The sequence below is a fragment of the Dromiciops gliroides genome, chromosome 3 (assembly GCF_019393635.1).
Source record: "Dromiciops gliroides isolate mDroGli1 chromosome 3, mDroGli1.pri, whole genome shotgun sequence".
Classification (NCBI taxonomy): Eukaryota; Metazoa; Chordata; class Mammalia; order Microbiotheria; family Microbiotheriidae; genus Dromiciops; species Dromiciops gliroides.
This window is the reverse complement of record NC_057863.1, coordinates 296,331,161-296,355,025: the sequence shown is the minus strand read 5'-3', so window position 1 is coordinate 296,355,025 and position 23,865 is coordinate 296,331,161. Positions and strand designations below refer to the sequence as shown.

At 37.1% G+C, this 23,865-nt stretch overlaps 1 protein-coding gene across 3 annotated transcripts in view; it reads left to right on the top strand.

Annotated features, from left to right (window-relative positions):
* Positions 1-23,865, top strand: part of POLA1 (DNA polymerase alpha 1, catalytic subunit) — a 345,895-nt gene that overhangs the window by 314,916 nt on the left and 7,114 nt on the right. The window contains exon 37 of one of the 3 annotated variants that reach the window (XM_043997406.1): positions 16,101-16,121. The exons of the other annotated variants lie outside the window; for them this stretch is intronic. Coding sequence (XP_043853341.1) covers positions 16,101-16,105 — 5 coding nt within the window. The 3' untranslated portion in view covers positions 16,106-16,121. Of the gene's footprint in view, positions 1-16,100; positions 16,122-23,865 lie in introns of those variants that run through there. 3 annotated transcript variants of the gene reach the window in all.

The following is a 23,865-nucleotide window of genomic DNA, read 5'->3' as shown; positions in this document are numbered from 1 at the left end:
TAACCCCAATTGCCTCACTAAAAAAAAAAAAAAAAGACATGCAGAAATTTATTTTGTATAGATGTACATATTTATAATAGGTTTTGTTTTCCTTGCCTTCTTTACCAGATGGGGATGGAAGGAGGGAGAAAGAATTTGGAACTGGGGGGGGGGGGGAGAATTAAAAAGTCCGTGCTTAAAAAAAAAAATCCATCATCTTAATCAGAGTATATAAGTTATAAGGGAATAGTTTATTTGGGCATTTAGAATTGTCTGTTTTGGGGGCAGCTAAGTGGCGCAGTGGATAGAGCACCGGCCCTGGAGTCAGGAGTACCTGAGTTCAAATCCGGCCTCAGACACTTAACACTTACTAGCTGCGTGACCCTGGGCAAGTCATTTAACCCCAATTGCCTCACTTTAAAAAAATAAAAAAATTTTTAAAAATAGAATTGTTTGTTTTGTAGAAACAAAATGGGAACCTTTTTTTTTTTTAATTTTGAAAATGGAAGTAGAGAAGAGAATAAGCATTTATATAGTTTCTATTCGTGCCAGGAACCACGCTAAGCACTATTACAAATATTATCTCATTAATTGACTTACCCAGGGTCACACAGCTAGTGATATGTATCTGTTATTATATTTGAATTCAGGTCTTCCCCATTCCAGGCCCTAGTGCTCTATCCACTGTGCCATAAGCTGCCTTTGTTGTATGGGTTTTGGTATCAATCTCCAAGGTCCCTTACAGCTCTATGAACTCTTCAAAGAAGGAAAAGAAACATATTTTACAATTCTTTGGTGATGATACTGATATTAAATTGACGAGTAATTTTTTTTAAAGTTTGGTTTTTGTCCAGAAATGTCCCAGTTGGTTTTAGTTTTTAATTTTTTATTTATTTTTTTATTTTTTTAGTGAGGCAACTGGGGTTAAGTGACTTGCCCAGGGTCACACAGCTAGTTAAGTATTAAGTGTCTGAGGCCGGATTTGAACTCAGGTACTCCTGACTCCAGGGCCGGTGCTCTATCCACTGTGCCACCTAGCTGCCCCTGGTTTTTAGTTTTAAAGAAGTAGTAAAGGGTGTAAGGTAGAGGAAACCTGAATTGTATGTTCAATAGCTTTGTGAAAAGAAGTGCTGAGCTGTAGTATTTCTTTCCTTACATAGTCCAAACAAGGACATCTGGAAACTAAGTACAGGATAAAAGCCCCTGGAAAGGCCTTATGTTGCTAAAGGAAATCATGTTTTAAAATATAAAATTTTAAAATGTAGTTCTTCAATTTACTGGACCTATGTTGTGCATGTTATCCAATGAAGAGGTGAGGTCAGTGGACTAAACAGTGTTCAATAGTATTTTAAAATGTGTCTAAGACACTTGGGGATGCTTGCTTTCTAACCATCTTTTTGGTCATATTCCCATCCTTTTTCCTTTTTACCACACATTTTTTTAAAATCCCTAAAATAAACATAAATGTGTAAAACCTAGTACATAGTTGAACAAAGATACTTTTTTGTGTGTGTATTCCATCACTTCACAAACCATTCTATTTCTGCTTAATTGTACTGTTACAACTTGAAAAAGTAGGCTCTGTCCAGGACTCTATATATATTTAGCTGTCTTCTTCTGTCTTCTCTTTTCTTTCTGCCCTCAGCCATGCTGCTACATGAAAAAAAAATCATTGAGTCAATCCAAGAACCACATAGTGTAGAACTTAGAATCTCATTCGACTAAGTGTACTTTTAATGATATAAGTACTCAGAATATCATTCATTGTCAAACATTAAGAAGAGCTTGGGGAAAATTATATACTGTGTTAGGAGAATTGCTGTTACATTGCTGTTATTGTATAAAATATTCTCCTAGATCTGCTCAATTCACTCTGCATCAGTGCATATACGTCTTCCCAGGTATTCTCTTAAATGTTCCTCTTTGATTTTTCATATGGTTCAATAATATTCCATTATATTCATAGACCATAATTTATTTAGCCATCTCCAGTTGGTAGTTCCTTCGTCTCTACAAAAAGAACTGTTAGAAATAGTTTTTGTACTTGTTGGTCCTTTTCCTCTTTCTTTAGTCTCTGGGGGGTATAGTGCTAATAGAGATGTTGCAGGGTCAAAAGGTATGTATGCAGGGCAGCTAGGTGGCACAGTGGATAAAGCACTAGCCCTGGATTCAGGAGGACCTGAGTTCAAATACAGCCTCAGACCCTTGATACTTACTAGCTGTGTGACCCTGGGCAAGTCACTTAACCTTCATTGCCCCACCCACCCCCCCAAAAAAAAGGTATGGATGCACAGTTTCATGACTTTTGGGCCATGGTTCCAAATTGCTTTCCAGAAGGGCTGTACCAATTCACAGCTCAATCAACCCTCCCATATTCTCTCTAAGTACTTTCATTTTCCTTTTTTGTCACCTTTTCCAGTCTTAAAGGAATAAAGTAAAAACAGGGTTTTTTTAATTTGCACTTCTCTAATTTTTAGTGATTTTGAGCTTTTTTCCATATAGTTTTTGATAGTTTGGCTTTCTTCCTTTGAGACGTACTTACTTATACCTTTAAATCATTTCTCTGTTGGGAAATGTTATATTTGAATCAATTTCTTATGTCTTGGATAACAAGCTCTCGTCAGAGAAACTGGCTGCAAAGATATTTTCCCCCATAGATAGCTCTATTCCTTCTTATTTTAACTGGTATGATTTGTTGGTATGAAATATTTTAATTTGTTATCAGAATTGTCTACTTTATCTTCTGTGATCTACTCTCTCCTTTTTGGTTATGAACTCTTCCCCTACCTGTAATTACAAAAATTATTTCCTTCCTTACTCCTCTAATCTGTTTATGTTACCTTGGAACCTCTTATATCTAAGTCATATATCTTTTTTTGGAGCTTATCTTGGTATTATGATATCAGAAATCAATTTCTGCCAGACTTACTTTTTGGTTTTCTGAACATTTTTTGTCAAATTGTGAGTCCTAACCCCAGTAGTTGTTGCTATATTTATTTGCTTCTGTATGTTGTATGCCTAAGCTGTTCTAATGATAAACTTTTCTATTTTTTGACCAGTACCAAGTCCTTTTGATGACTATTGCATTTATGTATAGTTTAAAATCTGAAACCACTAGTCCACCCAGACCTGCACTTTTGGAAGGGCATTTCATCAGCTGCATAAAGAGTGCATTAGAGTAGGGAGAGAATTTTGGCAGGGAGAGCAATATGGGGGCTGACACAGTAGTCCACAGTAGTCCAGTAAGGGGTGGAAAGGTTTCAAAATAAGATTGTAGCTGTGTGAATAGAATAGCTATCGTATATATAGTTCTTTAAAGTTACAAAGCACTTTACATACAGTATGTCATTTGATCATCACAACAACCTTGTGAGGCAGGTATTATTATAATCGCCATTTTACAGATGGGAAAACAAAGCTGAGAGAGGTTGTGACTTGTTCAGGTCACGTAACTTAATAGTATCTGAGGCAGAATTCAAACTCAGGTCTTCCTGACTCTCTAAGTCCAGTTATGCAGGTAGAAATGTCAGAATGTGGTACCTGACTAGAATTATGGGCTGAGAATGAGTTGAATATGATGGCTAAGTTGTGAACCTGAGTAACTGGATGGATGATGGTGCTTTTGACAGAAAAGTTTAGAAGAGGGATGGGTTAGGGTATAAAAATAGTGAACCAGTGTATTAGTTATTCCTCCCAGCTTTGACATTTGCAAATTTGATCAGTCATTGATAAATATTTTGAATAACACAAGACCAAGTGCAAATCCTTGGAACACTGCACTGGAAAACTGCCAAGTTGACATCAGACTATTAAAAACTATACTTTGAGCTCAGTTATTAAAACAGTTCCAAATCCATTTAATTGCATCTAGTCCATATCTCTATGTATATAATTCCTTGATCTAAAGTTTGATGGCCTTGTCCAAAAAAAGTGGGGATAGGGTGAGGTGAGAAAGAAACCCTTTTTTTTTTTCCAAAAATTAAATTGGGGCGGCTAGGTGGTGCAGTGGATAGAGCACTGGCCCTGGAGTCAGGAGTACCTGAGTTCAAATCCAGCCTCAGACACTTAACACACACTTACTAGCTGTGTGACCCTGGGCAAGTCACTTAACCCCAATTGCCTCACTTAAAAAAAAATTAAATGGTTGTTTTTTTCTGTCAGTAAAAATCCACCTTTTCTCCCTCCCATCTCTCCTTTTCCCCATCCCCACTGAAAAAGAAAGAAACACAGAATTCCTATCATAAAGATTTTATAGTCAGACAAAACAAATTCCCACATTGGACCTGTCCCAAAAACAAACAAAACAAAACAACAAAAAAAAAAAACCCACAACCCAGTTCCTATCTACAGTGAGTCTATCACCTCTCTATCATTAAATGGATAACATGTTTCATGATGAGTACCTCTGGAATCATCAGAATTCCTTAGTCTTTCAAAGTTATTTGTCTTTACATTATTGTTGTTATTGAGTAAATTATTCCCCTGTTCCACTCACTTTACTCTGTGTCAGTTCATACAAGTCTTCCCAGGACTGCTTCATCATTTCTTATAGCACAATACTATTCCATCACATTCATAAACTAACATGTGTTCAGCCTTTTCCCAATTTTCAAGGGACTTTTGCCACCTCAGAAAGATCTATAAATATTTTTATTTAGATGATGTTTTGCTTAGGATCAATTCCTCCTTTAAATTACTTTCTTTTTTTAACCCCCACCCTCCCTATTGAGTGAATATTTCTGTACCCAACTGTGTGTGTATGTTCTTCCTTCCTTTGACAGGTTCAGATGAGAGTGAGGTTCAAGTGTCATCCCTTCCTCCTTTTTATATAGATGTCAACTTGTGTACTCAAATTATATGAGATAGTTTTTCCCATTCTTCTCCCTTTCTCATCTCCCCATATATTCTCCTCTTCCCTCTCTATTCTTCTTTTAAGTTTAAGACATAACAGAGCTACTCCCACACTCTATCTCTAATCAGACTCCCTCTATAACTCAATGATAATAGGGTTCAGAAGAGACACATATCATTTCCCTGAATTTAAATGTAATGAGTTTATCTTTGTTTAGTTACTTATAATTATCACTTAAACTTATCTTTTCATTTAGTTTCTTTTTTTCTGTTTCGTTTCTACACAATTCTAGTCTTTTCATCAGCAATGCTTGGAGGTCCTCTATGCCTTCTGGAATATTGCTGCTAAATCATGTGTGATCCTGACTTTGGCTCCACATTACTTGAATTCTTTCTTTATAAGTACTTGTAATATTTTTAGTTTGTTCTGGAAATTCTGGATATTGGCTGTAGTGTTCCTGGGAGTTCTCATTTTGGTATCTCTTTGAGGAGATGACAAGTAGATTATTGCAATTCGTACTTTGCCTTCTGGTTCTTAGGATTTCTGGACATAAATTTTTTATTACTGAGTGAAACATATCTAAATTTTTTGTCACAATGTTCAGGTATCCTATAATTTTTTTAAATTTTCTTGCAAACTATTTTCCAGGTCAGCTTTTGCTATGTGATACTTTATATTTTTTTAAAGATATTTTGGGTTTATTTCAATATTTCTTCATTATCTTCTGTTTGGTCCATTCTAATTTTTAGGGAATTTGTTGCTTGGGTAAGGTTTTTTTTTTACCTTTCCCCCAAGTTTTTAATTTCCCATTCCAATCCTTTCTTCCTTCACTTTCACTTCCTTTCTAATTCTTTCCTCTAGTGCTCTAATTTTAAAAACTTTAAACCCTTTAAAAACAAACAAACCTTGTTTGATCTCTCCCAGGAATTCTAGTTGAACCTTTATCTACCTTTTGTTATACTTTGAGTCTTTTTCTTCTAGATGTTTTGGCATCATATCCATCTTCTGAATTTCTGTTTTGAGCAGCCTGTCAGCATAAAGGCTTTTTATGATGAAATTCTTTTTTTATTTGTTTATTCCTACTTCCTGACTTCAGACTTCTATGTTAGATTAGCTTCTGCTCACTACTGGAGGGAATGTCTGGTCTGGTTCTGTTTCTGTTTTCTTGGGGATATTGAGTGTTTTTTGTTCCAAGATCTCAAGAACAGCTCTGGCTGAGGAACACTAAGCTTTAAGTACTCCCAATGTGGTCTGATTCTGGGTGAAATATGACCAGAGTTCTGTAAGTTCCTGGGGCTGGGTTTGGGGCTGAGAAACACATCTCTGGGCTTACCCCACTTGGAGTTTCTGAAGACTGTTAGCAGACTTGACCACTATCAGCCACTTAGAAAGCTCTGCTGATTTAAAGTGATAGAACTGCCAGCTTCAGACTGGGCTAGATGCTGTAACTGAAACCCAGTTTTACTTCTGGGGTCTGAGTCTCACAGCTGCTACTTGCTTCTGAACTTCTGCCTTTCTCAGGCCATATACTGAGTAAGACTGTGTACTGTATACTAAGGGCCCAAAACCATACCCTGGAATCCACTCTGATGTGCTGATCCCCTCTTCTGGTGCTCCCTAGGTCTGCAGTCCAGAACTAGGTAGAGAGTGACAGACTTGCAGTTGGCACATATTCCTTGACCACTCACAAGGTCAGGTTCCCTATACTAGATAGCTATTCCTGACTTTAGGGGTGGTATACTATCCAGTATTGTCTAGATCTTCCCCTCCTTGTATATACCTTCTCTTTGTGTTAGAGTGTGCCTTGTGGCATGTTCCTAGCCATATCCTAGTTCCGGCGTCAACAAACTTCTCTGTCTTTGCTCCATTTGCTGACTTGGGCTAGAAACTGTGATCTTTTTTTTTTTAATTAATTTTCCAATCAGGACTCAATCTGGTACATTTTCTAGATGTGTATAGAGGAGTTATAGAATGACCTCTGGCTCTTCCTACTACCAACACGATCTATTCTTGATAAAGGCATACTAACTAAATGTTCATTAACCATCTCTTTAATTTTCTATTCTAAAATTCTCTCTTTCCCTCTCCCTCCCTTCTTCCCTTCCTCCCTCCCCATTTTGAGCCTGTGATTCTTCTATTTTTCCACAGCCTTTCAAATATCACTGAAAGTAACTCAGCAATCACATCTAGCAGTTCTTTCTTTTTCCAAGGTTGATACATTTGAGCTAGGTAATTTGAATTCATAAAAGGCAATAGGTGTTGCTCTCTAACTTATTTTGGTTATCACCTCCTTGGTAAACCAATGAGGTTCTGATATTACCAGAGCAAAGGTATTTCTTAGCAAAGAAAAAGAAGAACATTAAAATCAAGAACCTCTTTCCTCCCCATTGTCAGTGATCATCCTCTCAGATCACTGCAGTCAGGAAGACCTGAAATCAAATCCAGCCTCAGACACTTAATAGCTGTGTGACTCTGGACAAGTCACTTAACCTCTCTGTTTGCCTTCCTTTCCTCAGCTGTAAAATGGGAGTAATAATAGCACATACCTCCCAGGGTTGTTTTGAGGGTCAAATGAAATATATGTAAAGTGCTTGGCACATCGGAAGTGCTGTATAAATGTTGTTGTTATCCATTTCAAATTGTTCCTATTTCTTTGATCACCCTCCAGTACCCTTAATGATAATTGTGAGTGTGTGTGTGTGTGTGTGTGTGTGTGTGTGTGTGTGTGTGTGTGTGTGTCTCCATCCTTGGTGTCCCTTGCCAGCTTCTGTTCATTCTCAGCTTTATTAGTTCTTTGGTGAAGCTTGGCTTCACTTATTTTTCAGAGAAGTTATCTTAACTAAACCTCCCCATTGGCCATATTTTCCATTTTATCTTTGCATCATCAATACCTAACGTTGCCCTTAGTTCTTTTGGTGGGGGAGAGGATCCAGACTTGTGATTTCAGTCTTGTGGGGAGCTTTGGCAGTAAGGAAATACCCTCTACAAATGCAGATTAGAAGTGTGTGACTTCATAATCTTAGTGGCTATGGGACACTCAGAGTTAAGAGCCTTGACAGAGATCACATAGCTAGTACATATTAGTGACTGAAGTCAACTTTCTGTCCTTTATGCATTACTGCTTCTCTACTTTGCTAGATAAATGCTTGTTGAATTGAGTTGACTGTATCCTCAATAGCAGGTGCTTTTTTCCTTAGGGCTTATCTTCTCGTTTCAAAGCCCAAATGATTAATTCTTACTACTTCCTAAGATTCTTTTTGGTAACTTCTTGCTAAGCCTCTCACTTCCCCTTCTAGCCCCTTCCACACAAGGTCACACAGCTAGTAAGTGTTAAGTGTCTGAGGCCGGATTTGAACTCAGGTACTCCTGACTCCAGGGCCGGTGCTCTATCCACTGCGCCATCTAGCTGCCCCCTCAGCATTATTTTTTCACTCTGTTTTCTAGTTTTATGAAATCAGAAATTTTCCAGGAATAAGGAATTAATACTACCCAAAAGAACCATATAGAATAGCCATGATTGCTACAACTAACTAATAAGAAGAGATACAAATCAAAACAATTCTGTGATTTCATCTCACACCCAGCAAATTGACAAAGATGACTAAAGATAGAAATAGTATAAGGAAGCTGCAGAGATAGGTACATATTTGTATTTTGGTGGATCTGTGAATTGCTTAAACCATTTTGCTAAGTAATTTGGAATTTAAATTTTTTAAAAGTGACTAAAATGTCCATACTCTTAGACCTGTATATCCCACTACTTATGTGCCTTCAAGAGGTCAAAGGCTAAAAGAAAAATTCCATATACAACACAGATATTTATAGCAACACTTTTGTAGCAGTAAAGAACTGAAAATAAAGCCGATGCCCCTCGGGGGAGAAGTGAGTAAACAAATGATGGTACCTACCCCTACATTTAGATCTGGAACAGACTTTGGAGTTCGTGGAGTCCAATCCACTTATTTATAAATGAGGGAACTGGGACATAGAAAGGTTAAGCAGCTTGTCTAAAAATACAACTTATCTATCACATTATCAACTTATCAGAGTCAGGATTTGAACCCAAGTCCTCCTACCTCCAGGTATAGTGCTTCATCCCCTAAGCCATGCTGCTTCTCTTTACGCAGATATAATAAAATGTTACTGTTCTGTTGAATATGAAGAGTTCAGGGAAACAATTGGAAACTTATATCAACTGATATAAAGTAAGCAGAACCAGAAAAACAATGGGTGGGCATGATGGTCACAATGTAAACAGACACCTCCCCCCTGCCCACCCCCCACCCCCCAAAAAAAAAACAGGCAAAAAACCTGAGCATTGTAATTATAGTACCCGAGCTTGATCTGGGGAAGAGCTGTGTCCTTTAAGAGGTGGGTGGACTGTAGTTTAAGAGCATTACACATGTACTGTCAGATATGGTTGTTTTGTTGGTTGGTTTTGCCGAACTACTTTTTTTCTTTCTTTTTTCATCTTTGTTGCAAAGAAAAACTTATGGGGGAGGAAGGAAAAAGATATTTGGAAAAATTGAGAAAACAGGAAATACACACAAATGTATAGTACATTTTATAAAGATTTGCACACCTCCCTACTACCCTCCCAAAACTATGCAAAAGCATACCTACCTAGACACCCCTAGACAAAATTCCTGGCCATCTTTGAGCTTCTGTGCTCCTGTGCCACAGACTCCCTTTCTGACTCATGCTCTCTCACTGGAATCCTAGGCTTCTGACTGGTGAGTATTCACCTTATGTTGCCCAGACCTAGGCCTACCTACTACTTCCTAGCGATCATCACACCTGCAGCAATGGCATCCTGGCTTCCCCTTATTCCCACTCTATTCAGCACTAGCTCTGGAAACAGTAATCAGATCAACACCACCATTCTTAATTTTTTTTTTTTTTTTTGGTGAGGCATTTGGGGTTAAGTGACTTGCCCAGGGTCACTCAGCTAGTAAGTGTTAAGTGTCTGAGGCCGGATTTGAACTCAGGGACTCCTGAATCCAGGGCCGGTGCTTTATCCACTGTACCATCTAGCTGCCCCTAACACCACCATTCTTGATAAAGGACTTATCACCAAGTTTTCCATCACTATCCCTCTGACTTTCCTGTCCCCAAAATATTCCTCTCTGTCCACCACTCCATGGCATAGTCTTATAAGACACTCTTATGTGTGATCTTCCCCTGTTTGAACATAAGTTTCCTGAGGATAGAGGTGCTTGTTTGCTTGTATTAGTGCTCAGCGCAGTGCTTGACATTTGGTAAGCACCTAATAAATGCCTTTTTATTCTTTCAAACATTTTAGCACTTAAAGTTTACCCCCAAATTTATAAAATTTGGCTGTCCAGAGCAATGCATTCCTTAGTTCTAGAAAACTAAGGTTTTGCTGTGGTTTGTAGCATGTAAAAATAAAAGTAATCATTCTATTAATAAATACATATTAAATTCCATACTATCTTAGGACAAACTTGTTGAATTGCAGAGCTATTAAGCAATTGCTTAAGAAGTTAAGGGAAAAAAATTATCCCACAAATTAATATAATAATGGCATGATTTCCATCTTTAGTACAATTGGGAAATGTTTCTTCTTTTTTTAATTTGCTTTTTGTTTTATACTTATGTCTGTAATAAGCTTTATCCAAATATTAGATCAAAGCACATAAAAATTGGGTACATAATCCCAGGGTTTTTTAAAAATATGGCTGTAACCAAGCAAAGCAACTTTTAACTTAACACACTAAGGTTCTCCATTTTCTCAGTGACTAAATTTCCATAATTTCCACCAACAGTTTGTTTTCCTAATAATGGGGGGGAGGGGCTCTCTAGGGCAGTTTGACAATCTTTTAGCTGTTTACAGTAAATAAAATTCTACTTTCAAAGATAAATTCAATGAAAAATCCATTTTACAAAATAACTTTTCAGGGAGGCTTAACTTGAAATTGAGCATCTTTTTAAAATAAGGGTAGGAGATAAAGTGTCTGTTTCCCCTTTTATTAGCCATAATGAAGACAATTTAATAAGATTTCTGTTAAATATTTGATACATAAAAAATAAACACTTTGCTCCACTTGGTTTAACATTGGCTAAGACAGTATAGAAGAGAGAAGCTTGAAACTTAAATTGAGTGTCCTTTCCATTGGATAAATCTGCAGCAACAAATTTTGGACCCCTCTCCTATGGTTTACACAAATGAATTATGGGGAGACAGAGGCAATTTACTTGGGTTATGTTAGGCTGAATTTATTAGTCCTATGTCATTTTTTCCCATATGTAAATATGACTTGGGGACATGATTTGATATATTGTAATTTGAATACATATAATAACTAATTACAAAGAAAGTTCTATTACCCAAACAGTTTTTCCTTTCCTGGGGAACATACCAGGAGAATGCACTGAGTCAAAAGGAAAATGAAAAATAAAAAAAAGGCAAATACCTGAACACTTTCACCTACATTAATCAAGGGATGGCTGCTGCTATTACTGATAGAGCTTTGTAGTTGGTTGAAGCAGAGTCACATGCAACCATGAACTAGAATTAAGAATCAGAGTCAGAGTAAATGATGCTACTTAAAGTCTGAAGTTAAATTACAAAGAATATTTTGTCCTTGAGTTGGAGGTAGGGGTGGCTAAGAGGTAGAAATGGAGGGATGACCTTCTGCAAATCAATAAAATCTGTAGACTACGGAAGAAATGTCAGCCCTCTCTATATCAAATTTCTATCTCATAGAGCAGAATAATTTTCCACTAGAGGCTTGGATTTTTGTGCATTTGTTAGCATGGGGTGGGGGGAGGAGTCGAGAATTAAAAAGCATTTGTGGTCTTTTGGACTGCATTCTTCTTTCTCTAACTCTCCAAGGCTGTAAAATCATTCCTTTGAAGGCTATGCATTTTGGTGTTAACACATTTCACTTTTACATGATGGACAACCAGTTAACTTCCTAAAATGAGGTGGTGATGGCTTTGGAAAATGAAATAATGTTTGATGTAACCTCAAGTTTCTCTCTGAACTTTGCCCAGACTATAGAAAACCTTTAAAAGGGGGTGGGAGGGAGGAGAGAAGTTCTGTCAAGCACAGAATTACACAGGGAAAAAAATTAATCTAAATACTGAGAAGCCTCTGTTCTCTCGCATGATATTTAACAGCAAGAGTAAGGAGAGGGATGTTTCTTTCTTTGTGTAATGTGCAGTAGTTACAATAAACACAAGATTTCCAAATCTCAGAGGACTCTCTTGACAGTTGCTTGATAACAGCTTTTTTCATTCCATAGTTTTGACAGTTTGTGTGTGTTGCCATATCTAGTGTAAACTAAAACATCACTGTCATTCTGTTTTTCTTTTGTATGTGGCTTCCTTTCTTTATTTTTTTTTTCATCTTTAGGATAATGAAAAAGATGGGCTTTTCACTTGTAGACTAGAGGAAGGCAAGTTTGTGTGGAGATTAGCATGTGTTTATAAGTTTTGAAAGATTCAAGTTGACAGCAGAAAATGGCTTTAAATAATTTTTTCTCCATATTTGCTTCAATAAAAGTATAAGTGGGTATTGTAAGTTTTCTCTTAACCTTTTCGTGTGTAGTAGCTATATTCATGTGTGCACATGAATAATATGCATTAATGTGGAGAAAATAAATATCTCATAGTCTTAACAAGTTGTGTGTCTGTTTCTCATTGCTTTTTTCTTTATTTTGATTAGTATAGATTCTCAACTCGAGTCTTCCCCCATGTTTCTCTCACCATTCTCCCACCCCACCCCTCCATCAACTATACTTTCTCCCACCTAATGATGTGAAATTGTCACTTTGCCTCTCTCTCTTCTCCAGTCTTGCTTGTTGCCAAATTGTTTTGGTGGATTTTCTAGGAAGTGTACTAGGGTGTGTCTGTGTGTGTGCATATGCATGTACATATGTACATGCATACATGTTTTTTTTCCAGGAAGAATTCCAGCAAATTAAAACTAGTCTACATAAAACAAGGAGTTGCTGGTCATGTGAAGAGCCATAATCTCAAGTCACAAATTAGATAGTTAATCCTCCATGTTTCTTGTAATCAGCTTGTTTTTGGTTAGGTTTTCCCCAAGTTTGGAAAAATAACTTGATACCTAGAAGGACTTCTGTTTTTCCAACCTTTACTTCTTGAAGAAAACTCTATAAGGTTATTTTGCCATCAAACCAAATTTGCTTTAGCGCAGCAAAGCTCCCAATGCCGTCATCTGGCATGTTACAGACAAATTCCAATTACTTTTCTACTTCAAGCTATTGTTAAACACTACAAGCTAGCTGACAGTAAAATTATAAATACAGGTGTTGTCACACTACACTATAATCAGAATTTTAATTTGAATTTTCATTTGTAAAGCCTTTTTTTTACATGAAAATGGGAATAGAATTAGTTTTATTGACAGTAAAAAGACATTTTGAAAGCTTCCTAAATCATTACCTGTATTTAGTTGAGAAAAAAATTGTATATGTCCATGTTAAAAGAAGAGTTTTATTATCACATATTTACTCATTATATTTTGTGGTAAATAAATGGGTAAGATGTTTTTGACAAATGATTGACAGAACTCACTGGGTTTTTGCTTCATCAGAACAATAGACAGACAAATATATATTTTGCTTTTGTTTTGTTCTGCTATTACTAATGTAGGCCCTTAGACAAAATCTTCTTCAAGCAAATTAAGTAGAGCCTGTTGGGAGTCTGCATGCAGTGCTAAACTTTTTATTTGGCAATTTTCTCTTCTTACACAGATTCATCATCCTTGGGTTTTTTTTTTTTCCTTTTCTCCTTTGCTTGGTGGTTGGAGTGGTTCCCCCTTCTCAAGTCCCTCTTTTTTTTCCCTCAAGGCATTTAGTGTCGTGTCTGCCAGATTTCAGTGATGAGCAGCGAATTGCTTTTAAAGTGGGCATTATGCCAGTTCAGCAGCACAATGGAAAACCAATCTTCCACCATTCTACTTTTGATGCTGTTATTGTAGCATTTTAGATAACTGCTGCCACAAAAAAGGGGGGGGGGGAGAAAGATGTGCTCAATTGCTACCAGTTAGTCAAGTTAAATCCAGAGTAGCATTAAAATTACTCTGAAAACTGTTTGTCAGAGGTCATGTGCCGTCTGTGGCTACAGCACATAGGATAGATGTTCTGTTCTGTGTTTTCCCCCCTTTATTATTACTGTGACTGACCAGCTCTCTAAATAGCCCTTCACTACCTGTTTACTTATTGTCTTCACCTCACTGTTGAAAAAATGTGTCAAACAGAAATGTTGAAAAGTTTCTTTAAAGTGGTGAAAATAGCAGGAGAGTGAGTTGTTCAGGGTGCTAGAGTTTGTACAGTGTGAAAGCAAAAAAAAAAAAACTTGGGAGAGAGCAAGAACATAATTCTCTGGTTTCTATAGCAAGATTACTGTTTTCTTCTTTTTATCTTCACTTTTCAACCACTGGGTTCACTGTTCTACTTTTTTTTTTTTAATAGCACAAATGGAATTTATCCTCTCCATCTCCCTCTCCCTCCTCCCTCTTGCCTTCCTTCCACTGCTTGCTTGTGAATGAAAGGGACTCTTTACTAGGACTATAGGACAGATGGCAGCTGTATATGTTGTATTCCGTGTATTTTTGAGCCAGCCATATTTTTAAATACAATGCCAACAGAAAGGCTGTTTTGTGGGTAATGAAGATACAGTACTTGGAGCCTGCTTGACTTCACTAGGGCTTATTTAGAAATGAAAATTATATAAATAACATAATGGGTTTTCCAAAAACATTCTACTGTGATATATTAGAGTGCTAATCACCTTTTGGATTTGTAGGACACCTTTCTTCTAGAGTTTAAGAGTTTTCAAATTCTCATAAATTCACTATCAGCAAGTTAAATATGAGTGTGTTTAAAATATTATATCCATATCACAGGTGAAGAAATTAAAATATAAGATGAGGTCATTTAGGCAAGGTGAGGCAACCAGTCAATAGCTTAGCTAAGGCCAAAATCCTGGTGCAGTAGCTTCCAGTATAGTCAGTTACCCAGAAAGTATTCTCAGATTCTCAGCACCACATTTGTGAGAATTCATTTTCTAGATATTTTGGTTCTCTAAACTTGTCGAATTGGCTAAATATAACTAATATCTACATTTACTGAACTGTGGGCAGGTAGTAATCTTAACCTTCTGCGGGTGTATTTTAGTACCAAATATAAATGATGTCATGTGTTTCCGGAATTGTCCCCCCCCCCCCCCAACACACATACACACACACAAAAGATCTTTGGGTTATTGGTTTAGTTGGTTACATTGTTGTTATAATTTACCCATATTGATGGCCATGTCCTGTAGAGTCTAACACCTTTCAAATCCACATTCTTTCTTTAGATTCTGATTTTTAAAAAATTACATTCCCCCCACAGACATACCAATTTAGATTCAGTGGTGATGTAATATTCTTTTAGAGTGGGCCTGATAAACAAGTAGAGCTTCATCATCTTTTTCTGAAAGACTGTTGTTTTAAATTCTTGAATTTTTCTCCTTCAGAAAAGGGAACCATGCTAGAAAGTTGGAGATTCATTAACAAAGTCACAAAGAGATGAAAGAGTCTTTATAAATAAGCAAGAAATATATATATGAAATACATCTTCCCCCCCCCCCATGATAATTGTTTTAATATTTTGATCCTAGAACTTTGGAAGAACAAAAATATGTAAATAAATGACATTGATTTTTGTAGTCCTTTTTAAATTAGAATTAAAATAGTAAAGATACAAAGTAGTGGGGAAATCCTTGATATTTAAATGTGCTTCTAAAACATGGACCAAAAATTAGAATGCTATTTCTCTAGCTCCTCAAAGGGGAAAGTATAATATTAACCTAGAAATTAAAAGACATTTTCAAACTGGAGTGTGTCCAGAGGAGGAACACAGTGTCTCAAGATAACAAGTTCTTAATCATGACTTATGAGGAATGGTTGAAGGAACAGGAGATATTTAAGTAGGGAAAAACTTGACTGGGGCTTGAGAGATGAGAACTGAAATAGCTAAAATAGCAATCTACAGTCATTTGAAGGGGTATCATGGGGAAGATGAAATAAAACTGTTCAACAACACATTCTAAGTAACATGTGATCTTCATGTCAAAGAATGGTGGAACCTATTTATGACAAATCACACTTATTTAATGCAAATAAAATAATTTTCTTGAATTTCCTGGTTGAATTCTTCTATTGGTTTGAAAAGAATCTCTGATGTGTTTTAGAGCATTCCCTAGTGATTTCTGTGTGCCCTTTCTTCCCAAGCATAGCCTGATCTACAAAATGAGCACCCAAAGAAAGCAACTGGTAAGAAATTATTTGTTCATTATAAACCAAAAGATTTGAACATATGAAATATCGAACCTATGCCTCATCGGGCCTAGGCCTTTGACATTTCAAAGTAAAAATTAATGTAGTTTTGATTTTAGAATCCTATGTCTACAGTGTTTTTGAGAACATCTTTGCATGCTAGAGAATGAGAATAGCCTCTCTTTCTTTGTCTCCCTTCAGCCTCTTGAGTAACATGGGAAAAAGTACTGAGGAGTTAGTAGACCAGCATCACCAGCCAGTTAAGCATTCATTTACTCATAGATTAGTGATAATCATGGTGCTCTGGTGGAATTATTATAAACATGTTCCAAAGCCACCTACCTATTCCAGTTCTGCTGGATATAGAGTCTGGAGGCCCAAGTTTCAGACCCCACCTCAGACACTCATTAATTGGTATGACTATAGGTAAGTTGCTCTCTTAGCTTCTGTTTCCTCATCTATAAAATGGGGTTGGTTACTTACATATTTTATAAACCTTAAAATGCATTATAAATAAGTTACTGTTACACTTCCACACTTTGGTGAATCTGTGATCCTCAGATCTGCACTAACCATGAAGACCACAGCTCATTCACATCTCTCTTTCCATCTTTTGTCCATATCCTCCCAGAAATTCTCCACTGGAGGTGATCCACCTGACATGCTAGGACTCTTCCTCTAGATCTCTTGACATTATGTGGATCAAGTGTGGCTTATAGACTATAGGTTGTTATTCCTGAGTCTCTCCAAATGACCATTCCATTTCTTTTCCAGTCATACATCTCTTTGATGATATAGTCTATTCCCCTTTTTGCACACAATTCATTGTTGGTCATCTGCTATATGCTGTTTATACTATCCATATGTTTTTATCACCCTTTGAGTGACCAGCAGTTTTGACTCCTGGGAGATTGTGGTATTCTATAACCTGCCGTCATATAATGTTACTGGAAAATAGTGACATTTCTTTCAGTGAGAGATCTGGAGTCATTGAAAGCACTGCACTATTTCCTAAATAAAATCCAGCCTGCTATCTTACTGGGCCAAGTTTATTGTCCATTCACAGAGTCCACATGTGTACATGCACACACTAATGGAACAGCTTTATGAGCTAACTGAATATTATAGTCTAGACAACAATCATTCTTCATCCATTTGGTTTTTCTTGTGTGGTTAGTTATAGCAAATTCTTTTAAATCATTATGGCTCTGATTTAGGAGGCTCTGCAGTGTTTCAGAGTTGATGTATTCATCATCATGTGATCCATAAAAACAAGCACAAGATGGAGTACCCCATTCATAGGGAATTCCTCTTTCATTTGGCATTTGTGCTAAAAAACCTTGTGTGATAATAGCAAACAACTTCAGCGAACATAATCTCTATATTTGCTGCCTTTTCCCAATGTTAATAATCAAAGGGTCACTAAAAAACTATTTCTGTTGGATCTTTTGGGAAATCCTTTATATTTATAACATATGTTTGGGAGACACTTTGTTAGAAGAGAGCCTTTGGGCAGCATTTTGCTCTACTGAATCAAATGCTTTTTTATAGTCAACAGACAATAAGCACAATGGGCTCCTGTACTTTATGCACCTTTCAGTCAATTGTCTGACAAAGATGTGGTCTGATTTGGAATATTGCTTGTAATAGCCCTTTTGTTCCCATCTCAATGTTTTCATCAAGTGTGTCCATGAAATATGTGAAAATTATTCTCCTAAAGATTTTATAAGGATGAAAAAGTAGGTGTATAGGTCAATAGTTATTGAGACCTTCCTCTGTGATACTTTCCAGTTTGTCATCTTCCCCTTCAAAAATTGTGAAAATCTGTCTCCCAGAGCTCTCAAATTGGGTCTGCTCCAGCTGCTCTTCCCACCTTAGTTTTCTCTTTTTCTGGTTCTTCTTTCTCTTGCAACACCATAGTACTGGAAAACAAGAGGACAGATATGAAACATATTGTAGCAGTAGCATCAAACCCCTTTTATCTTAGTGTCCTAATGTGGTGTCTCCATTATCTTTAAAGAAGAAAGTAGAAATTACAGAAATTTTGACAGATTGTTTTTCCCGCTTTTAATTTGTTGTCTTCAATTTCATCCTTAAATACTCTTTGGGTTAATTGAGTCACTTGAAAAAATTTATATTACTATTGGAAAAAAAAATTCCAGTTACCTTACAGGTCAACATTTAACAGTCACCCATGCATTTGATGATACAGCATTTATCTCTGGTTATTCCTCAACCTTTCCATATGAGCAGCCCACTTCCTTTTCTAACCATTCATTTCTTCAATGATATCTTTTTCACCACATTTTGTCCATAATATATGTACACTGCAATCTATTTAGACCAAGCAGCCCTTTAAATGGGGGGGGGGGAGGGGCACTACCATGATCTTACTTTTCAAGAAAATCCTGGTTCCTCTTTTCCTGAAGAAGCAAAAGTTGGGGTGGGGAGAAGACCTTCAGGAAGGTTTTCAAAAAATGGTGCAAATACACTCTAATAATAATACTAGGTCACACTCAGCATTGTACTTTGAAGTTTTGCAAAGTGTCTTCCTGTAACAATTAAAGTGACGCCACCTGCTGGAGAGCTGCTGTAGGAAAGCTCCGCCATGAGGAAAAGGTATCTGAGGGCAAGCCTCGTGGTTTGGAAGGGGTCAGTTCCTTGGCATCAGGAAGTGACGCTTGCTCATAGGTACTGTTGATCAAAGCTACCAGCCAGTTAGCTTGGAGGTGTGTGTGTGTGTGTGTGTGTGTGTCTGTGTGTGTGTCTGTGTGTGATGTTCCTTGTTCCACAGGAGGCTTGTGGGATGAAGGAGGGGCAAGGCTCGTTCTCTCTTTTTTGTCAGAACTCTCATGGAGAGTGGAGCAAAAATGCTGGCTCCCTGAGATAGATAGATGTAGGCATCTAGGCCTCTTTCTCTCTCTTCACCAAATTCTTATTTTCCTTAATAAATGCTTAAAAGTCTAAACTCTTGCTAAAGCTTCTAATTTATTGGCAATCACTCATTAGATATTTTAGACAGTATAGCTAGATAGCAACTTTACATTCCCCATAACTTTCCAGTGAGGTATGTAATAGAGGTATAGTCATCCTCGTTTTACAAATTAGGAAACAACTTTCTTCCATTAACGTTTCTTGAAGTAGCAATCTTTTATAAATTCAACAAATATTTATTAATAGTGTTCAATGCACTATTCTAGGTATTGAGATTACAAAGATAAAACTATGTACATTTTTTGCTCTCAGAGTTTACAATCTGGTAAGGCAGGAGCGGAGTGTTGCAAGAAATTTGAAGGAAGAACCGATCATTTCAAGTTGGGGATAGTTTGGGTTGGTTTCACGAAAGATCATAAAATCTTTGAATTAGAACCATAAGGGACCTTAGAAGTCATTTAATACAAATCCTTCATTTTACCAATAAAGGAGCCAAGGTGGCAGAGGAGAGGCTGTGACTCCTACAAGCTCTAGATAAACCCATCCACTCACTCCCAAATAATGTGGTTTAAAAAACAAAACAATCAAAAAATAAAAACCACACAGAGCAGCCTAATGCACATAAGAACAGAGTGAGACTATTTTTCAGCAAAAGAGGGGAATTGCACTGACCTACTGATCAGGCTAAACAGCTCAACGCACAGTTTGGACCCAGCCAGGAACAGATAGAGCTTCCAGTGCCCGTCAGAGTCTTCAGCGCCAGCAGCTTTTGAGGCTCCAATTATGGACTGGTGAGGGGGTTCAGCAATAGGCCAGGGTGAAATGGAGGCATTTTACCAATAAGCAAACAGACCCAGAGAAGTTACCTAACTTATCCAAGGTCACATATAAAGTAATTGGAAGAGCCAGGATTTGAACTTAAATCTTCCAACTTATGATCTAGTGCTTTTTTTCCATCAAACCATGAGGAGGAGGTAGTGATGGCTCTGAACCCAGGAGTAAGAGGATTTCAAAAGGAGCACTCCATTCCAGACTTGAGGAATTTGGGTACAAAAGCAGAAATAGGAATGGCAAGTACTCCATCTGAACTGAACTCTTTAAAAAAGAGGTCTTGGGGAAATAAAGCTAGAAATGTACAATCAGAGCCAGATTGTGCAGGGCTTTGAGTACCAGACCAAAGAATTTGTGTTTTATCTGGCTGGGAACCTGGAAACTTTTCAATAGAGATGAGATATGGTCACACCAACATATTAGCAAAATTGTCCTTGCAGTTGTGTTCCATCTGGAAGAAGGAACAGTCGAGTCCAGGGAGATCACTTAGGATGGTATCATATATTCTACACAAGAAGTAATGACAGGATGAACAAGGGCAGTACAATGCTGAGAAGGTTGCTTTCAGGGAAACCAGGAAACACTTGTATGAACTGATGCAGAGTGAATTGAGCAGAACTAGGAAAACAATTTATTCAGTAACAGCATTGTAAATATAACATTGAAAGACTTAAAAACTCTCATCAGTGGCATGGCAAACCATAATTCCATAATAATGAAACTTACTACCTGCCTCCTGACAGAGGTGATAGATTCAAGATACAAAATGATACATACATAAATTTTTGTTAATTAACCAAAAAATTAACTAGGATGGTAACAGGGTAGTAGAAAACAAGAGGGCAAAGCTGAGGAATGTCGTGGAGGTAAGATCATTAGGATTTGGTAAATGATTGAACGTGAAAGGTGAGAAAGGAAGTAAAGCCAGAGTTTCCTCAGAGGAGTATAGTGCTATCAATGGGAATAGGGAAATGAGAAAATGAAGTAGGATTTGGTTGTGTTGAAGTAAAGGAGGTGTTAAGTTCAGTTTTGGACATGTGTTTGAGATGACGGGCAGATATCCAGGAGGAGATGCACCAGTATAAAATGGTCTTCTCTTTATATTTCCTCTGCTTATTGTTTCCCCATTAGATTATAAGCTCTTTCAGAATGGGGATTGTTTCCATTCTTAATGATTTGTATCCCCACCACCTAGAACAATGTCTGACACACAGCCTAATAAATGCTTATAAATTGGTTGATTTGTTCAAAAGCCTCAAAGAGGTGGGAGGGGTGGTTCCAGAACAAAGTAGTTAAGTGGGGTAGGGGGAGCACTGCCAACTATAATTTACACATATATGCATGTGTGTGCCCACATGCCCAAATGTACACTGACACACCAGGAATCTCCTTGAGGTGTATAGTGGGGTCGGCAGCAGCAACCTTGAATATAGTCCAGGTAAGGCTATATGGTGCAGCTAGGTGGTACAGGGAATAGAGCCCCAGGCCTGAAGTCAGGAAAACTGATCTTCCTGACTTCAAATCTGGCCTCAGGCACTTACTAGCTGTGTGACTCTGGACAAGTCACTCAACCCTCTGTCTCAGTTTCCTCATCTGTAAAACAAGCTAGAGAAGGAAATAGCAAGTCCTTCCAATATCTTTGCCAAGAAAACCCCAAATGGGGTCACAAAGAGATGGACATATCTGAAACATCTCAATGACAACAACAAAGACTGTAGAATCTACTGTTGCTCTGTGCTCTGTTGACTCTATTCAAAGATACCAAGTCTACATATGAAACAAACAGGGCATTGTAAGGTTTTTCAAATATTCACAAATTAAGAGAATTCACTCCAGAGAGATAAGGCTACATAAAGAGTTGAGTTTTCACCAGGGAACACACATTTTGGCTTGGAGACTTACCTAATTAAGTTGGTCTGGTTCCTCAGAATTTTATTATAGCTTACAGAAGGGTCACATTTCTGACTGGTCATTATTGTCATGGCACAGGAATGTGAAGCAGTGAATCTCCTTGGTTAGTGAAAGTTGAAGGAGTCATTTGAAAGTCCCTGCTTACTCTTGAAGTTCAGTATGGCCTTGGATTTTTCCCATGTGATATAGATGGCACAAAAGATTACTATTAATGTTGTTTTACACATAATCTTAGATTAGAGTATTGCTTCTGTAAAATAGCAATAACCTTACATATGGTACCCAAAGTGATTGTGCAAACCTCAAAACATTATGCAGGGGCAGCTAGGTGGTGCAGTGGATAGAGCACCCACCCTGGATTCAGGAGGACATGAGTTCAAATCCAGCCTCAGACACTTGACACTTACTAGTTGTGTGACCTGGGCTAGTCACTTAACCCCAATTGCCTCACCCCCCCCAAAAAAAAAAACAACAACATTATGCAAATATCCCCTCTTCTAGTTATTAAAGATTATATCCAGACCAGTTCTGTTGAAAACCAAAAATGCTTCAACTTTCCTATACTTCTACAAATTAATTTCTAAAACAGCAGGCAGGGGCTGTGCTTTATATGTCTATATGTCCTTTACAGTACCTTAAATGTAACACAGTCAATAAATAACATAGTGACTGGCTGATTCTTATACTAAATATAAAATAGTTTGCTCCATTGTCTTCTTTAGTGTGTATGTTTAGCTCTTAGTTTTAAGAAATGCATCATTGTTTTTGAAGGGGTGAATGTAGTTCCTGTATTGATGAACACATTGGCATATGAAAATATTTAAGGATTCTACCTTTGGTAATATCTGGCAATATGAATGCTTCTCTCCCTTTTTTTCCACCTAGAATGGGGTGGGGCATGGCCCAAGTTGTCCTAAGCCGAAAAAGACTGTTCTCAGTACATCAGTCTTGCTCCTAACCATCCATTGTGCTCACTTGAGTCCATCATGATTAACATTAACAATTGATACGTGATTGAAACATTTTTCTTTTTGTAATGGCCCAAATTAAAAAAGAATATTCTTGGATGTAAGAGAGAATACTGGAAGGAAAAAAGACAACAGCAAGACTTTATATTCTTTTCCTTTCTTTCCTAGTAAGACATTTAGCTAGTAGCACCCTTCCTAGGTTATTGTCCATCATATAACCTTTATAGAGGAATATCTCTGATGCATTTCCCCTCCACCATCCATTAGGAAAGGTGATTTGGTGTACATTTGACCATAGCTGAAGTTCTACATATTTGCAGCATAACGATTGACTAACACTTGGTGAACATGCATTTGGTTCCTACCATATTACTTATTAGTAGCAATTTATTCTTTATTAATCAAAACTCAGTCCAACGAACAAGCCTTGAATGCTTACTGTGTGATGAGAAAATAACTAAATGTTTGATACTTGTAGATTCTCATAACCCAGAAACGAGTTCAGAATTTTTGGCCCTTAAAGTCCCTGCTAACCATCTCATCACATAAGCTACATTTAATATAAATATCCTGCATTAATATGGACTTCCTACTCCTTGTTCTCTCTAAGGGGTCATCAGATGAATGCATACTTGCACATGTGTGTACATACACAGAATAAACTGTACTAAGTAGATAATCTCTAAAGCTTGTGGATATTTCCTGTCACTGAGAAATTAATCAGTTTGATTTTTTTTAATGTACCAATGTTTGGAATAATGCAAGTGAGATAAAATATTTTGAATAATAGCAATAATACTAGAGTAGTACAGAATGACTTGACTGCCATTGTCTACTTAAGGCCTTATGGTAGATTTGTACATTATACAACTGTACATTCTTGGTTAAGTATGTTATTCCAGGGTTATGCGAATGAGGTAATTTTTTGAACTACCTCATGGAACAAAATAAGACAAAATACTATCTATGAAGATAGATAGTATTTTGTTTAGCTTTGTTCTTAATGTTCATGGAACATTGGCTAAAATTTTAAAAGTTTTTTAACTGTATTAATGTTGAATGGTGATATTCTTATC